The sequence below is a fragment of the Lagopus muta genome, chromosome 6 (genome assembly GCF_023343835.1).
Source record: "Lagopus muta isolate bLagMut1 chromosome 6, bLagMut1 primary, whole genome shotgun sequence".
Classification (NCBI taxonomy): domain Eukaryota; kingdom Metazoa; phylum Chordata; class Aves; order Galliformes; family Phasianidae; genus Lagopus; species Lagopus muta.
The window spans coordinates 37,493,345-37,512,953 of NC_064438.1; the positions used below are offsets into that span (position 1 = coordinate 37,493,345).

Genomic DNA, 19,609 nt, shown 5'->3' on the forward strand with positions numbered 1-19,609 from the left:
AAACAGAATGGCACTTCTTTATTTCCAGCAGTATCCCAAAGTTGCATTTGCAGGCAAGCAACAAAAACAAGCTCATATTTATGCACCAGGAAGTAGGACAGAGTAGTTCACGAAATGGGTTACATAAGCTTGCCTGAGCAGGATCACAGGAGCGCGTGTGCAGGGAAATCCCTGCTCCCCCCACTGGGAAGGAGCAATGGGCTGTAACAATGAAGGGCTTGTGTTCCAACTTCCTGCTGCTAAATCCAAAATGCAACAAGACTAACTTAACACCCCCGTCTTTTTAGGAAAAACAAAAAGAAAAAAAAATTCTTGTTGGGATTATGCAAACTCGAAGCAATTTCACATAGCTCCTCTCGCCCCTCTCAAAGTAGAGTGGTATTTTCTACATTAGGACCAACTTGCCCGCCATTTGATTTACAGCTGCTTTTAATTTGAATCCCTTCATCCTGGTACCACTAATTCAAACTACTGTTAATTGCACAACCACCCAGAAAGGGCCAACTGTTACTTGTTTCTAAGGAAACAGAACCAGAGGTGTACCTTTCCAACTCTGCTGAAGGTCTCTGTTTCTCCAGCCACTCGCCTTGCAGATCCCTATACTTGAAGAGCAAAGGTTCACTGCAGTATACAGACTAAGCACAATGAATTCAACCTGGAACACAAACCATATCCAGACATTAGACTTCAAGCTGAAGGAGGAATCACATCTGAAGTACTAACAGCATAGTACTTCCTAGTATTTCACCACAGTACTAACCCCCATAGAGACAGCCCATTTTCAGCATAGTGAAAGGTCTGCACACTTCTCTACCACTGACAAGTGGCCAAACTCTCCTGCCCCTTACCTCACCTTTTAACATTACACTAATTTAAATCAGAAAACAGACTACAAACATCGAGGTAATGAAGCTAAACAAGTCCCAACTACAGTAAATAATGCAGCTATGCACAGAAACACTGTAGTCTGCAGAGAAAAAAATTAACATTCTGCAACTCTCAGGACACGACATCTTCAGCAATTTGCATGGGAGCTGCCAGAAATCCTTCTATCACTTTGTAACCAGATTTAAGGCCCAGATGATGCTGAACATCCCTGTCAGATTTAACTGCTACAGAAACCTCCCCTGTGAAGCTGAGCCCCAAAAGGCACCACGACTGTGTCCTGATATTTCACTTTACTGGAAAATTAAAAGCTGTAGTCATATTTATCTACTTATTACCCACAGCAAAATCTACTTCTCTCTCCAGCAAACCGTTAAATGCTCTTGCTTGCCAGAGCTGCAAGATCTAGGACAGTGCTCAACTGACAAGCAGTGCAGCCTGGTAGTGGTTTGGGCTGTCGCAAAATGAAATTCAGAAGCTCAAACCAAACCCGTGCTTGGCACGCACACACTGAACAGCCACTCCAACAATTCTCACAGCACAGTCAGCCACTGCAGGGCACGGCAGCTCCACCAGCTTATCAGACATCTGCAATTTTCATTCAGAATACACAGCTACGTACTCTGAGTGCGGATAAAATGTCAACTGAAGCATTGTGGGTATTCATAATCTATTTAATAGTGGGACACCAAAAAGTACTACACATTTTTCTAGATCACATTAGATTTTGATTTAAGCAATTGCAACGGATGCAGGAATTTCTCAAGATAGTCTTCTATATTCTACAATCCACAGTTTACTGTATCAGTCTAGTAAGTCATATTGTGATATATCGTTTGTGCTAACTGGTCTGGCAGTCTGAGCTTCAGCAAAGCACCCTTCCCCTCCCCTCCAAAAACATTGACAAAATTCAGCCAAGGAAAAGAAACTGCTGTATGACATTTTAGACTCTTTCTTTGACCTAAACACAATGGGAGCTACCAGTTATACACAGCTTATGAATGATCATTGCAATTTAAGTCTAGAAATTCTCATGCTGATACAACAAAATATTTTATACAGTGATCAATTTTTAATGCTTTATTTATTGATTAAAAGAATATACATTTAACATAAACCATACAACATCAGTCATCAATTCAAACATTCAGCTGGTTTCCTTACATTTTCTGTCAGGAGTTTATTTTTTAATCTGATCACATTTATAAGATAAAATCTCACCACATCTGGCATATACACACACTGTGCCAGTGGATTCACTCTACTGATGTACATATAAAATCCGCATGGTATGTGCTCACTGGAGACAAAACAGCGCACACCTGTCAAAAGGTCATTTTAATATAAGATGGTAAAACCATTTGTAAAACACATATAAACTTTTTCCATAAATAGAATCATATCTGGACATCTGTTGCATAAATTGTGTTTTCCAAAGCTTACAATATAGCAGCCAGGTCTCAGCACTGCTGGGCACCCACGTTGGCCACTTACTTTATTATTGCAGACTGTCCTTTAAACATTAAATGCACAACATTCGTACCACTTAAAACTGGGGTCAGGTGGAAGTCTCACAGAGACCACGTCTGTACCGCGGTTGCCCTGAAACAGTTAAATCGGCTTTTAAAGCCTCTCAGATATAACAAGATTTTAAAACATACTTCATGGAATGTTCTTCATGCATCGTAGCAGCTCATACCTGTGATAGAACAAGCTTTGTATTTGTTTCCTTTCCTTCCTTTACATTCACTATTCACAGTGAAACAGGTGCATGTTTGTTAAGAGTTCTGAGGTTGCTGACTGAGCCACAGCACAGCTGTGTACCACAGGTCGAAATTCGACCTTATATATTACAATCTAGCAGTATCTGGCTGGCCAGAAGCTGGCCTGCCCCTGCCAGCATGTGGGCACTTCTTCGTTTTTAATCTATTCTTTGGCAGCTGACACAGGCGCTGACAGAGAAAATCCAGTGACTTAGTTGCTAGGGATTTCACGACTAATGTTTGTTTGCAGGTGTATACCTTTATACTGAAGCCTTTACTGTTATGCTTCTACCTCATCGGAGTGCACTTCCTAGTTTTTCTCTCTTAAACTTTGGCCCAAAGCTAACTTCTGAGGAACACGACAGAAGATGAGAATAAACTAGGAGGAGTTTACACAAAGAACTCGAAACACCACGGAGCATGGAGTGAATCTGCAAGTACGGCTATCTGAAAAGTGAGTGTTTCGCAGCACTGCTTGACAGCCAAGGAGAACTGGGAGCGGTAGCAGGGCATGCTTCAGAACCGGTATGTGAAATGAAGCAAGGCGAGAGTCTAACAACGAACAGCCCTGGATAGACCTCTCTTCCTTTTAAGCCTATTAAGTAGCATGCTACCAGATTAAGCAAACAATGACAGCATAGAAATCCACTGGGCTATGGATATGGATATCAAAAGCAGCTGGCTCCTGAGCACAGAACTCCGATATAATAGCAAAAATAATTCAAAATGCAGTTACTCAATAAAAATAAAGTTAGCCGGCAACCTCAGACAGCCTTTGGCTGCTTCTCTGTAAGGTTTGGTAGACAAGTCCATTAACCGTGAAAACCCTAAACACTGCCACTTTCAGCTTCTAAACCAATACCCGACTACGTTCTTTGATCAAGAAGTAGAATACACATATGTAATTCTATATAGCTAATACTGATTAAACACAGCACAAAAGGGGTTAATTCACGCTACTGAAAAAAAAAAAAACAAAACATAATAGGACCCTACTTGCATATGTAACCACAGGAACTGTAAATAAGGAGCTAAATGCCTTCACTGAAGCTTTGCATCTCTCTGTAAAAATGACGAGTTGGCTCAGTGAAGACACTGAGCAGCTCTATGTCCATGACTGCATGCCAAGGTCGACCCAACCCGAGAGATACTTGCTCAATGAGATTATGTACTGGATCCACATCCTGGTCGGCCAGCTCTCCTTGGTCAAAATCAATGCTTTCCTCTGTGACTTCCAGCACTTTCAGATCAGAGCCACGAAGACGAGCAATTGCAATGAGATTGTGAGCCCAAACTGTGTAACCTGTAGGGGGAAAAAAAGTGCTGTGTAATTTTGCAGTACGGCATTTCTTATGGAAGTATTTAATGTCAGATCATCTTAAAATCCTTCCCAACTTACTTTGTCATCTTGTGTCTGGCAGAATTCCCCTCCCAATTTCAGCTTTGGTTGCAAGTAGGAAAGTTCAATTTTACATTTATAATAAGGAAATATCAGAATAATTTCAGTTAGTTCAAAGTTTTTCTATATTGAATTGTTTCACTGTTTGTATCAACTTCTTTGGTACAAGTTAAGTTGTAACTACAATATCAAACCTTCTGTTACCTACTTATAAATAAATCACAAAGAAGCAACTAATCAACTATTTAAAGTGGATATATAAAAGGACTATTTTAAATCTGTATTTTTGCTAGGAAAGAAAACCAGAGTTAGCTTTTATTGCCTTAGAGGTAGACTTGATGGAAAATAAACAGAACAGAAGCCTCTCCAGGAAGCAGGTCCCACCACTGTAAAAAAAAAAAAAAATCTACATATATCTTTTTATTCTACCTGAGATTAAACATAATTATAAACCTTCCCTCTCTTCCAATTACTGTGTATTAGCATCCCTCTTTCAAAACCCTTACTCTGCAGTTACCTGCTAGTTTTCTGTATCTTGGCTAAGCTCTTCCTTGTCCAGGTGCAAAACACAGAGTATTTGGGAACTTCCCTTTTTTGAAAGCTCTGCAAGTCAGCCCTTCCATTGCAAAACAAAAAGGCTCATTTCTGCCTTCATCATCATCATTCTCCCAGGTGCCTCCTGGGCAAATGCACACTTAAGAGTCTAAGTAAAGCTGCCGTCTGTGCAGTATCAGAACTGGGAAAGCATGCTGCTGGAGGAGTAACAACCAGCCATGGTCTGGTCTTCAAGAAGGCAATAAGCATGTTCTACATCATGAACTATCATGACACCTGATTAAAGAATGAGGAAGACTGTAGTGAGAGATTAAAGAAAGGAGAAATTTTCATGTATATTTTTTTCCCCAACTTTTTGTCTGTAAAAACTCCTACAGATATTTTGCTCAAAGTAGTTTTTGAACAAGGAACCCCACAAATGTGTCTTTGGCTCATTTCTAAGACATCAACCATTTAGAATGTATGAACTCCTGCAATTCTCATCTGCTGAGGCTTTACCTGCAGGCACAAGAGAATCAAAAGGTAACGCTGTCAGTGAGGCTGTAGGACATAAAACCCAATGGAAAATTGCACTTCTGTGACCTACACTCCTCTCAGGCCTTGAAGGAGCTCACAATACCTTCAGTCATTTTGACGGTAAAGAAAGGTAATGGAAAAAAAAAAAGCCATGAAGAATAAAAGGGGCAACAACTGTGGTTGAATCCCCTGTGCCACCTGGGGCTCAGGTACACGGCTTTTGCTGTAACTTTTCACTGCCAGATTTCTTTTTTCCAGTTAATCTTATCTTAAATCTTCCTTTCAAAAGTTTTGCCTCAAGTTTCTCAGGAACTTTCCAGCAGCAAAGAAGCCTCTGCTCAGCTGAAGTATTCCAGAGGTAACAAGGAATAATCGCTTCCTTACAAGTATCAAACACACCATGAACAGTGGTTTTCCCTTGCTGGTGCACATGTCAGCTTTAGCTTTGCTCTGACATAGAATAACACTGAGGATTACACACGTAATACAGCACATTTACAGCACAAAATATCTCGGAACCCCACATGAAATGTCTTTCTTTTAAATTAAGGATTTCAGGCCATGCGGATGGCCAGATCATACCACTGTCTATTCTACCATCCCCATCTCCAAAGACAACACACCCCTCACACCATTCCTACATGCTGCCAGCAGCAGTTAATATCCTTGGCTTAACTCTCCTGTGCTCCTAATGATGCCACCTTGGTGGGACAATGATACGACTTCACACAGATGCCAGAAAAGGCTCCTGAGGTATCCAAGAAAGAGAGACCTTCAGACACGTCCTCTCCCCCTCCTTTTGTCAGTGCCAAGTGGCAGCCAAAGCTAAGCACGGATCAAAGACTTTTCCAGAGTAAACTAAAAGCAGAAGAGGGAAAATCTCTGAAAAATATTAGAAACTGAAGAATAACTGCTTCTCATCTAACGGAAAGAAACCCATGCATTTACAAATTGAGCCAATCATGGCTCCTCAAACAAATAAAGCCTTTTTTTTTTTTTTAAAGTTTTCTTTCTTAAAGGAAGCTTGGTAGCATCACAAGAAATGTAACAAGAGCACAAGAAACCATTATTAGATAAATCTCAAAAAAAAAAAAAAAAAAAGCAAGCGTGAGAATAAGATGCTATACTGAACCACCACAGCATTCTAGATCTTTCTTCCTAGCCATAATCTTCTCAGTGTTAGCACTCAAGAAGAAAGATGCATATACTACAGTAACAGAGAAGTCCTACTCACAACTTAAAAAAGTAAAAATAAGAATTAAGAAAATTAGTAGTAACTTATAAGCAGCTTAGCTAACTTGGCCTACAAAGAGGAGAGAAAAGAAGGGGAAAAGAATCTGAATTCTGAATTTCAACATCAGTGTGTGGTTGATGTTTGGCCCTTCTGTCTCCCAGGTATACAAAAATCTCCACAGAAGATGCAGTAACAATGCTTTGATACAAAAACTGTAAAAAGTGTTTGCCTTCCCAACACTCTGCACAGAGTAATATATTGTGCACTGATAACAGGTGACACACTAGCTTATAGACAGGTATTTTACCATCTTTTTGAATTCAAATAATGTATTAGGAGATTCTCCTGTTGTAGGAAGAAGGTAAATGGATTTTATTTTTTATTCTAAAAGGCCCTGAAACTTCAATTTAGTGTTAGAGAAACTGCTAAAATCCACCTTTACTGAGCGCTATGGTCATTTGCCAATCTGTGAAACTGTAAGGGGAGGATACAGCAGGACTTTCTGACTTCAGCTGAGATCTGAATGTACCACTTTTGCTGCTGAAGATGTCTCCTGTTTGTGCTGAGTAACTGGAGATTTATTCCTGCAAGCTGCCTGAGGAAATGGCCATTCATTCTTACGTAACAGAACAGAGTCATCCCTTAACTCCTTCATGCATCAGCAAGCTCGCTCTTTGTAAGCCACTTCCAGCACAAACCAAAACAACCACTCTGCACTGTTTCAGTTTCAGGTGCCTTAAAAATGCGCCAAATGATTCTAACTTCTAATAAAGCTGAATGTAAGCGTGCACTTCTTTTTGATTTACAATTACACAGCAAAAAGGTGAGATAAACCTAGTTATAGTATTACCAGTGAAATCAATGCACTCAGCAAGGTAACCTCTTCCACATTATATTTTTCTCCCCCACACTTCAAGTAGAGAGGTCTCAAATTTTGCACACCACCTTCATCTGCTGCCAGTGTTACCAAGCTGGTAACAGACTTCCTTCCCCTCAGTCACGAGGCACTTAACCTGTGTTAGTTACACAAACAGGAAGTACAATCATCTAATCTTAACAGCCTGTGACCTCATGGCACACACAGCAAGCTTCTGCAGCATTCACATCCACATACCCAGCCACATGGAGGAAACCTGCACTGTGCCTCCTGGAACACTCAGCTCTTAGTGCTCGATTCTGTGAGCAGTCACAAAATCCTACATAATCTCTCATCCAAATTTCATAAGCTACAAGTATATTTAAGATAAGTAAACACACAAATTTCCTATTTTCAAACGTGAAAATACCAGTATGAAGTACAACAGCTTGCTTAGTGACCACACAGCAGACTTTTGAACACGACTCTTACAGAAGCTCATTACAGTTAGAAAAGCTGAAATAGAAGTGTTTCAGTCACGTACCGTGCTCACACAACGTATTACCTACCATGAACAGCTAGGAGAGAGAGCCTCGTGCACCTCCAGGCTAATAAGACCAGTGGATCTTCGTTCCGGTTGTCACTAAGATCTGGGAAGCCAGACATATCTATCACATCATTCATTAGTATAAAATGAGTGAGGAACTTATCATACTGCCTGGATATGAGGTCAACAACAGCTCCAGAAACACAAGTGATGTAGCTGTCAAAGTGAATCCTCTCTAGGGGAATACTGGGCTTAAGAATCCTTAACATATCATCGCTCTTTACATCAAAAGCCATGATATAGACCCGAAGATTGGTGCTGTTGCGCGTCAGCGCCTTCCAATTCTCATCTTCTGGCATACTGTCCAATGACTTGTGCATAATGGAAACGCTGTGGACCAGGAGAGACAGTCGATGCAAAGGCACATGGTTGCTGTCAGCCAGGACTCTTGCCATTTCAGCCGTAAAATCACAGAAATCCAAAGCGAGCGAACGCAGATTGACAAAGCGCTCCAATTCAACTGCAGTGATGAGAGTGGTGTTACCAGGGATGTGGTTGTCCAATAAGCTCAGATGTTCCATGGTGTTGGCTATGGGGTTTGATAAGGACGATAATGATGTGGGAGTTACTATTTGCAGCATAAACCCACAGGACAGCCATTTCAATTGCCTGCTGTTGCCCAGTATCTCTTCAAACAGCTGCTGAATTCTGTAAGTAAACAAAACAGATAACGATGCTGTTAAACATGGTTTAGTGTTACCAATTGCATATCAGTCTATTTTTTTTCCCCATTGAAGAATTGTTCCTTCCCCTTTTTATTTATGGCTTTATCCTAAAGGTACTACCATCAGTTTATTGGCAATTACAAAGGTTAGAACACAACGTGCTGCTGACTTCAGCCTTCACTGCACTTCAAATGTTTGAACTGTAAACTATCCTGACCAAAAAAAAAACAACGCACTTCATCGTTCAATTGCAGTGCTGCACTATGAATCTTCCTTTTGTACTTCTCAGCACGTATCCTAGCACATGCTAGCACCTTCCCACAACTGCATTAAGGTTATGCAAATAAGAAAACCTATAATGTTTTTAAAAGCAATAACCATGTTTTTAAAAACAGCTTCTCGTATTTGTTAGCCAGCCTCTCTAGAACTGCAAATTAAAATGGACAAAAAGTCATTTTCATTGAAAAGTTGCATAAAAATTAAGTTTCTCCATGTTAGAATAATCCAAAACCTATTGCTTGATTTTCCCCATTGAAGGGTAAAGAACAAACACATGATATTCTTGAAACAATTCTGAACATACAGCTGACTGGATTTTTCAGTGTCAACAGCTTGACACATTACAGGAGTAGCTTGGATCTGGTGACATTTTGATCCCAGATCACCAGCGGGAGGCAGTTCTAACACCATCAGAGTCCTCATGTGATGTATAGCACTGTATGATTATTACACACTTCCTCTTATGCATCCCACCTCTCCTATCTCCCACAACTCCTATTAGGTTGTTCTAAATGCAAGAATGTTCTTTAAGTTAGATATGTAATCCAAAAAGGTATTTTAAGGTAAGATTTGAATACCAAATACCAATACTACAGTCCTACTCTACCAACTTCCTCAAAAGAAAGAGGTTTCCAGTCCTCATCCCACAGCTGTTAGGGATCCAAATGATCTCTCTCTGCCCAAAGATGTTCAGTGAGCACATACACACTAGGCTGCAAATATAGATGAGTCTAATCTCAAATTTCAGTCAGCTCTAAGGCAAAATCAGCATTTAAGGGAAGCAACTGAGCTAGGCTATGACAGCTCTTTGAGACTTGAAGAAATAAGGCAAATCCATCCAGTAGGAACCTAGCAGGAATTTTTGTGCCTCAAATCAAGCAATGTTTTCCATAGACCTCTTTCTCCTTTATTGTTGAATAACACACACAAACAATTCACATCTATGCTCAAAACAATGCTACAAAGTTATTCTTCTTATCCCCATATCTATATTCAAGATAATGTCCAGGCAAATCTAAAGGCTCCATATCGTGACTGACAGCAGAAAAGCACAAACACCATAAAAAGAGGAAAGAGAACAAGGGAAACAAGGAGTCATGCTTCTCAGAGATTTTCCCCTCTCTAAAAGCTTTCAGCTCTCACCTCCTGAGCCAGAGGTGGCTTCCGGTCTGCAGTAACCCTCAGGGGCCTCACTTCCAGCAATGTGCCTGGATTCCTCTTTGAGCCAACCCTTCACAACTGTAACATCCAACTACAAAGAACTCTGCAGTACTATCCCCCTTTTTTCTTGCTTTCACTTGACCTGCCACCTTTGATGTCACATAGTCCTGGTGTTTAAGAAAATTAACAGACCAATCCTCATTTATCCTCCTCCCTGTTTGTATGTGCTTTCCTCCCCACTGCCATCACAGTACCTCGGAAAGACACAACATTTACAGCAATGGTAGCCTTTGCAACAGTCCAAGCAACACTAGTGCTTGTAACAGCTTATAGAACAACTCACAAGATGACAAATCAATTTTGACGTGCTCTGTCAAATACTACTATCCATACCTCACTGCACTGAAGTTTTAAGTTGTGCTTCTGATAAGATTTAAGCATCTAGGCTTACAAGAGCACTGTTCTAATACCCACAGAACTGGAAACTGATACTGATTTAATGCTATGTAACTTTGTATTTAAGTATTTATACACCTATTTAGATTCATGCTGATAGGTTACCCATCCGTACGTCCTAAGAAAACTTTCCAGACCCTCTCCTCTAATTCTTTGCCAATTTAATAATAAAAAGAGATCCAGCACTGCAGTATATATTTAGCAATGACTGCTTTCGGCTTGCTTTAAATGAGGATAGACAGGAGGAACAATAAAAACTGCAGGCTCTTAGTTTAACAGTTTTCAAATACATCTTTCTATCACCCTAATAAGGGTTTATTCCTTCCCTGTAAATTCTTACACACATCCTATTTTTCATTTTAGACTGCATCTAATTGGAGTTTGCAAAAACAGTTTGAATTGTGTCTAAATTCTAGAACACACTAAGTGAATTCTTGGAAATTAACACCTATTTTACAACCACACTTCAACTGCATACTATGTTGTATGAAATTCATCCTAGCATGTACGTGACTATCTTAAGGCTCACTTAGAAAATGTAAGTGTAAGCATGGTTTCAAACACAAACACAAAATATAATCAAAGCCCAGCATATGCAAGAAAGCAATTTAGAACAGTGATGTCTCAACAAGCATACTTAAGTTTTGCTCCCAGTGAAGAGCAGTGAAGGGGATGCTCCCCATCAGCCTACAACTGCTGGTACAGAAAAGCACTGGTGGCCCTGGATAGGAAGTAAACCTAATAACAAAACCTACATGGAGCTCATTGCTTAAAAACTGTATCAGTCAACATGTTCTGTTTAATGCAAGAGGCTAAAACTGGTTCTTTTGGAAACAAAACTATCTGAAACACATGGAACAACCACAGAAAGCAGATTTCAGAAAGCAAATACTTTAAACTGCCTTTGCTTTGCTCTGCTCAAGACAAATGAAAACAACCCATTTCTTCTATGTGCTGACCACTGCAAGAGAAGGATTTTGGAAACGTAACCCAAGGCCTCCTCTTCCCCCAGAGCAACAGCTAGTCTTTACTGGGGAACGGCCTAATGGCTCTGCGCCAGCTGAGATTCCACTCAAGGTCCATTACATTCAGTTCCATGCTGTGGACTTGAGGAAGTGTCATGTTTTCTTCTCTAACTGTTTGAATTGTAGGAAGCTTCCAAAAGAGACAGCAACATTTACCACCACACGGGTTCCAAAATCCTCAGCCACTATTAACACTGTCTCCACAGGTTGCTCAATATCCTTCAGTGTTAGCTATTTGCACCCATGTTTTGCAACTTAACTGATGCAAACATCCAAACATGCAAAAGGCAAGACTACAAAGACAGAGATTTACTTCCTGAAGTTGTCAGTGCTGACGATCCACTGCCAACTTTCATCTAATTTAGAAAAGAACTAGCAGGTTCCAAACACACTGCTTTAGTTCATAAAACAAAGAAGAGGTAGCATTTGTTTCCTCATTCCAAAACATGCAAAGGTCAGTATCTATGTGAAAGACTAATTTCAGTTCAGATAATAAATTAATTTTGAATTGTTTATGCTATGAAGTATGCATAGCAATTTTTGTTATTAGTTCAAAGAAATATTGAACCGTATGCTCAGCTGCTTGCTTCGATGGCTCTCTCTAAGCCTCAGGACAATGATTTCATTATGTATTTGTTTTCACAAAAGATAAGAAAAGGGCTTTTTACCTGCAGACAGTACATATGCTGAACAGGAGCTTAAACTACTCTGAATTCTGCATTCTAAGCATAACAGGGTAAGAAAAATGCACATCTCTATGTACTCTGATGTGCAAGGACCGAGCATTTAGTTTGATAGTTGCACTCTCATACATACATTGATCTGACAATATATTCATACTAGTTCTAAAACCATTTAAAATAAACAGGAAAGATCTTGAATAGCTGTACTTATTCTCAAGCCACCCAGACGATGTTTACACTGACACAAATTAAAATGAGGGTATTCAAGTTTTATCTATATGGAAAGTTTTAGCAGAACTAATAAACTATTTAACTTAGCATAACTCCTCTGGGATAATTGATTCCAGATGTCAGTAGCTTTTAAATTTGTCTTGCACCATTTCCAAAGAGCACAAACCAGGTATTTTGATTATATGCATTCAAAGACTGTACAGCAGTGTAATTATGGCAAGCTAAAATACACCTCTGAGACTAAACAAGCACACTGTGAGCTAAGATCTTACAGGAATCCTACAAATACCTAACCTAGTTTTGAGATACAACTTAAAATAAGTTCTTGGTGCTTATGTCCTCTTTTAAGTTCAACAAGAATTGAGGACATGCAGTAGTGAATACATCAGATGAGCTCCTTGTATATTTTTTTCCATGTATAGCAATAGTAAACGTACTGGTAACATTCCTGTCCCTCCTCTTGTTTTAACAGAAGTTGTTTCTAGAGCACAATATAAAAATGAAAGAAAGGATTCCCACCTAAAAGAAGACCACAAAACCAGAGTACTTCATGCAAGTACTAGAAATAAAACAAATTCAACTTAAGAATTTTGATTCTCACCCAATAAAAAAAATGTGAAGCTTTCTCAGTCCCTGTTTCAGACATGAAAAACTCATACGTATTGTTTTAACATATTTGACAGTTTACAAAATATAACTTACTGCTTAATCTTTTTGCCATCGGGGTCAACCTTGCCGAGGTATGTGTTTGATATACTTCCATGTTGCTGCAGAATGCTTATATCCCCAAAGAGACTTAACTTCTGGAGGTTCCTGCAATGACAAAACAAAAAGGGATCTGTATACAAAACAAAAAGACTGTAAGGAAACACTCTGGATAAGACAAAAACAGCAGTAAGAACACATTATTAGATGGAACACAAACTCTTCTGGGAAGCATCCTACTGTCCTGCAGTACAGGCACGTTTGGAGCTAGACAGAGACCAAAGCATAGAGGGGAGGAGGGATGTACAAACTGGTGATTCTAGCTGTAAAGCAAATGTCAGCTTACAGTGACCACAGAGGCCACCACCATAAAGCCGATTTCCTGCAGTACTTTCTCGTTCCATTTAATTCTTGGAACGTGGGCAAATAACGTCACAGGTGAAAACATCAGCTATCTATTCCTTTTCAAATGTAATGCTGTGTTCAAAGCACTAACAGAATACAGTCGTGAGAAGCCTTTCCTGAACACTCCTGTATAGTAGCCAGGTTACAAACGGGGGGCCCAAATATGCAGCAGCTGAGGCAGCACAAGCTTCTGATGGAAGCTGAGCAAAAGATCCCAGCAATCCCAGTCAGTGTTTGATTTCCATTACATCAAAGTAGTAGAAGCTGTTCTGACATTGGTCAACAGAAGAGGATTATTTGTCCATTGTGATACAATTTTCAGAAGTAATACCTAAGAAGTGAAAGACCACCTCTAGTCTTATGCTGGACTTGTCTTAGTGTGTTAGACAGACACACAGGCAGATTCTCATTCCCCACTACAGTTCACTCCTGTGACGTGCATCTTTCCTATGCCTTGAAAAAGATCAAGCAGAAGTTATGAAAATGGTAGCAGTTTCAGAGCAGCTTTCTTTTGCAGTATTTCTTTTCAGGCTGTTGTTGCTGCATTTTTCTAACTGACAAAAGATCTTTCTGGATGTTTTTAAATTTATTTATACACACAGTAAGTTAGATTTACTTCCAAACATTCAAGGAAAACTTTGCCCTTGGAAATGAACACAGCAAAATCGCAAATGGCTGTGAGAGTAAAATTTACCTTTAATTAGCAGATGCCAATTAACTGGCAGCTGACAATTCAGAAAGTCATAGAAATCCTTACTTCTGCTGACTTACTAGTCATACACTAATACTGCAGATCAGCTTTTAGGAAAACACAATACAGTCACGACGCTCAAAGCCTAGGGAAGCTCTGGTGCCAGTTATCTACCTCCACAGGATGAGCAGAAGGTGACAAGGAGTCAAGGTTTTACCTTTTTAAGTCTGAACCTAATAGGTATCCACTGCAAATAATTAAGGACTTGTTTGAAGTTCCTGCATTAAATAACCACAGAGCTGCTTGCTGAAATCTAGCCACTGTCACATCTCCTACTTTTCTTCTATGGCTGACTGAATGACTGTAAAAGCTCCACAAGCTCCTATCAAGTCAAATATCAAAGCAAAGCACCTAGATTTTACAGCCATTTCAGAAATCAAAACACATTAAATTATTCAAAATACAGGACAACTGTAATGATGGTATTTAAACATAACTGAGCCCTGTCCACATGCATAATATTCTCCACATCTAAGTCAATGCCTGATCACACTGAAGAGTAAGTATGGCAGGGCAATCTTAAGACTGTGGCAACACCATTGAGAGTATTCTGTGCTCTTCTGTCTCCCACAGATTTTGAGGAAAGCCTGGTACACAGGAAAGTCAGCAGAAACATCCATCAGGTGTGAGAGGCAGTCTTCACAGCCAATATTCTAATTATACAATCATAACCTTCTGATCTCAGTGACTTAATTCTGAGAGTTAAGACAAAATGCAATCTTTCAAACAATTCTGATTCACCTGCATATTCACATCACACACAGGTCTTGTTCATTGCTACTCAGACCCCAGTGAATGCTGCTGCTGTGTTACTTTCAGAGCCTATAAGCAATAAGACTTACAAAACACCATTTACAAGTACCTCACACAGTTTGCTTGCATTTGTCTCACTGCCATTCTACGCACTATAGAGACACAGTAAAAGCTTTCCACCTTACAATTTAAGCAGCGAAAACATCTGATTACTCTTCCACTCACAGCACAGTTACAACCATCAAAAAATGTGATCAGTTCCATTCAGTATTAGACCTGTCACTACTGTAGACAATATAATCTCCGCGGCATCTGGCTCACCTCTCACCCTTACTCCATAGGATTAGTAAAGCCACTGCTATTTAAATAAAATAATTTAGGAGTTAACTGTCCTCTTTTGATGAAAGTCACAACAGCATAGTCTTAATACTATATATACTACAAATGCACATAGCTTGGAAAGAACATTCTCTTTCGGATTTAGTATTTGTTTGTCATATAATAACTATTTGTATTCCACTAGCTCAGAAAGTATACTAAAAGTAATATGCTTCTTGCTATGCTCTATCTTCAGTTTTGGTGTGCCTTCTTGAACATCCATCCTCCATTCTGCAATGCAAAAAAAAAATCCCAATGGACTTGCTTACATTCAGCAGGAACAAAGCGATAAGGCACACACTGTCCTACTAGATTCCTGGGTTTTTTTGGTTGGTTGGGGTTCATTCTGTCATTGCCAGCTGCTCGCTACAGTTAATAGAAGAGAGTTCTTAAAAAGCCTCAAATACAGACACAGTCTACTCCTTTGAATGATTCACAAATGTTTGGCAACTCCAAAGCAGATACCTTCACTGAGACACCTTAGCTTACTATAATCTGCATTTTTGTTTCACAGCAAAGATCAAACAAAGACTGCTTAACCAGCTCCAGTCCATACCAAAAAGACTTGCACAGAGCATCACCCTCCTTCCTGCCTCCCGGAACTTATGTTTTCAAAGAGCAGCATGTGATGGTGCAGATGGTGAAGCTCCCTGAAGGACCCCTAGGAAACAACTTGCCCCTCTTGATATTGTTGCATGATTCCACCCTCTACATTTTATTTTTAATTACTAAGTAGAATATCATCAGTTTAAATACTGCACTTCCATTTGCTTAGTTTGTTGTCGAACAACTGGAAAAGTTACAAACCACTACAGACATCACTTCAGTACTTTCTTTTTTTAAGAAATTACAGAATTTCAGAGCTCCTCCTCTTGGTTTCAGTGCCAAGAAAGTGGTATTTTGGAATAATGTGCTCTCACTCACAGAATGAGAGCTGTGTTGACCTGAGCTCTGCCTCAAACACCAGACAGACCTTCAACATACCCGTGGATGCCGACTACCAGCACCAATACCGATCAGAATGCTATCAGGGGTTTCTAACTGTGCATCTCCAACCTCTTTAATTCTATCAGAATTACCAAAGATTGCTCCAAAATACTTTTCCAGAGACTTAACAGAAAATACTGTATTTGCATGAAAGCACACCATCATTCTCCTGTACCCAAGAGAACATCCAGAAGTTGCATTACCTTTAGTCCTTCTGTTAGTCTTTTCTTAAGTCCTGCAGTATTATAAATCCTCAAGGAATTTCATTTAAAGAACTTTTTTTTTTTTTCCTGAAAGGAGGAAGTTGTTGGTGTATTGTTTAACAACAGATTTAAATCATACAACAAGATTACATGGTTAAGAAACAGCACACCATTTTACTAAAGTGGATTTCTCCCTCTCTAGCTCTTAAGTGTAAGATGGAAGTCCTTTGGATTTCTCTGCCAAAAAGCTATCAGGAGGGCTGACAGGAGCTATGAAAGAATCATCCTGTTTCAAACCCTGTTCCAAAAGGAATGCATTTGCTGCAATTTAGTTGCTGGAGAAGTTAAAAACATTGCTTTTTCCTTTATTTTGGAAATTGGAATAGCTATCACGTGTACAAGAACATTCTGCAAGCACAAAAAGAAATCATTAATCACCCTGGTGCTACAGATGAGCAAACAGAAGCAGAGAAACAAAGCGACTGACTGCAGTCCTTCGACCAATAAAATGAAGCACTGAGCAGGTGACAATGGTTCCACTTTAGAGGTAAACTAAGAAGCAGAACCAAGCAGCAACTTAACTCACTAACTTAACTCACTTAACTTAACGTTTCTTTCCATCTCATTTCTATCTAAAAGCTTCACTTAAAAAGTCTAAAAGACAACAACATTCTACATGTCAACGAACTGGTTGTGGATAGTTACTTTTCAAGAACCAAAAAAAGAGTATCAAAATAAAACCCAAACCTTGCTTATGAGGGAAAAAAAGCTCATTCTAGAAGTAATTCTGAATGTACATCTGTTTCACGTAAATCCCCCTCGCACGTTTCCGTTGCTCACTGAAAAAAGTCTGCTGTGATAACCAGGTACTATGCATTTCCAGGTGGTATATTTTTCATTCCAAAGTCAAACAGCAGCAGACAAGTGATCTGCTGTTACAGATCACATCAAGAATATACAGAGACACTAAATGTTATCAAAGATGGTAACTTTTCATCCGTACCTACCACAGAAACTACACTTATCTACCAGAGAACAGCCACTGAAGAAACAACTGCTACTACCAAGTGTTTTGATGCAGTCTTCAGCCATATTGTACACACAAAAAAGTTTAAAAAGGACTTCAGAAGGCGGTGTTAATGCACTAGCTGGAGATAACGCCATGAAATCTCTCTCTTTCAAAAGTGAAGCACACCAAAACCATTCTCATAATGCATTTCACTTTTTTTCCCCAAGGAATCTCTCACACAATATCTCCTGCAGCTTCTAACTGTCCACTTAAAATGCTGAAATCCACCTAGCGGTATTCATAACAGATTTGATAACCATCAACTGACGTCATGTATGATATCAGCTGAATTTCCCCAAGATTCAACAGCAAAGTGAAAGCTTCTTCTGAAAGGCAAGAGGAGACTGATTAGGGCAGCTAAACCTGCAGGCTGAGGATTCGCAAGACAAGAAACAAATCAAGATGAAGGTGAGCTGTGACCCACAGGCAGTGTCCAAAAGCACACTTGCGCCTCCAACCGCTGCAGTTCCCCCAGGAAGTACCTGCGGGCATCGCAGGGCCTAGGAACCGAAAGTGAGACCTCGCATGCTGCACTTGTGTTCCCTTAACGCCAACCAGGAGCTGAAGCTCAGCTTTCCCCACACAAACCAGAGGAGAAGTGAAGGCCTCACGCTGCTTCTTAACTGTTTCAGGGTCAGGGTCGGTGGCTGTACCACAATGCAGCTACCAATAGTTTTCCAACAACTATCTGCAGAAATGTCCTAAAATATTTAGCGGTGGTCGCTTTGCCCCCAGCAGGTGATGTACACTGCCAGGTAGGAAAGCACATAGCCACTTACTATCCTGCAGCCTGCACGGTTTCCCAACACACTGTGACTTCACTGCACAGTCTGGTTTTCTGACTGGAGGCCGTGCATTATGACCTCTGAGTTTTTAAAAGATACTGTGTGGGAATGTTAGCAAGATAAGCAAAGAGAAAGCAAGCGTTTTCATTTTAGAAGTCCAACCTGAGCAAATTAAGACTCAGAGTACCAAAGAATATGTGCGATCTGAGCGCATTTTAAGCCCAGAGCACGGGAAAAGGAATCCACTGCTCAAGCGGATCGAGGAATCGCCACACGCCTGAAGCACGTTCACAGTAAGCAACCAGAAAGACCTCCTCCTGCTGAGGCCAGGCCTCATTCCCGGCTCACAGGGGGCTCCTTGCCGGGGCCGGCGGCCTTCTTGGCGGCTTTTGTGAGGGAGAAACGAAGTCTCGCTCCAGCGCTTCGACGCTAACTCCCCTATTAGCTCCCCGCACGCACGCAGCCCGAGGAGCCCCGCTGCCCGCCCATTCCGCGCCCCGGGGAGGCCGAGGCGCCCCTGCGGCCTTTGTGTTCCCCGTCGCCGCCTTCCCTGCCCTCCCCTGCCGGCGGCACGCTCGGTACCTGTTGTTGCGAACGCTGCTGAGCACGCACAGCACCAGCTCCAGGTAGGTCCTCAGCAGCTCGAGCCACCGCGGGCACAGCGGCGCCGCCTCCCCGTCGCCCGCCGCCACCGCCGCGCCCTCGCCCGCCGCCGCCCCGCCGCTCGGGTAGTTGTCGGCGGCGAACTGGACGCGCAGCTCTCGCACGAACCAGCCGCACTTGCGCATGAGGAACTCGAGGCGCGGGCGCTCGGCCGGCGAGACGCGGAGGCTGAGGCGGAGGCGCGGCCAGAGGGCCGGGTAGAAGAGGCACTCCCGCCAGTGCGAGCAGGCGGCCGAGGCCCGCAGCCGGTCGGGGCCCGCCAGGAAGGAGAAGATGTGCACCACCAGCTCGCTGGGCAGGGAGCCGGCGCCCACCGCCTCCCCGCACACCGACATTCCTGGCGCCGGCCCGAGCCCCGCTGCTGCTGCGGAGGCCACAGGCGGCGGCGGCCCCGGCCTCGCCTGCGGCTCCTGCGACAAAAACAACAACATCAATGACAAGGCGAGGGGGCGGGCGCCGGCCGGGACGCGGCCGCCGCCGGGACGCACCACCCGCGCCGCCGCCGGGGGAGGAGCGGGCTCTACCACCGCCCCGAGCCGCGCGGGTGTGCGGAGGGAGGTGGGCCGTGTCCCCGCCCGCGCGGCGCCGCCTGGGC

The 19,609-nt window shown here is 41.7% G+C and overlaps 1 protein-coding gene across 1 annotated transcript; it reads right to left on the bottom strand.

Annotated features, from left to right (window-relative positions):
• Positions 1-1,950: 1,950 nt before the first annotated feature.
• Positions 1,951-19,515, bottom strand: FBXO33 (F-box protein 33). Its single transcript, XM_048950062.1, has 4 exons — positions 18,934-19,515; positions 13,018-13,128; positions 7,778-8,463; positions 1,951-3,951 (listed from the first exon to the last, which is right to left on the bottom strand). The coding sequence occupies exons 1-4, from the start codon at positions 19,443-19,445 to the stop codon at positions 3,680-3,682; spliced, it is 1,581 nt and encodes a 526-aa protein (XP_048806019.1). The 5' UTR covers positions 19,446-19,515; the 3' UTR covers positions 1,951-3,679.
• Positions 19,516-19,609: the final 94 nt, after the last annotated feature.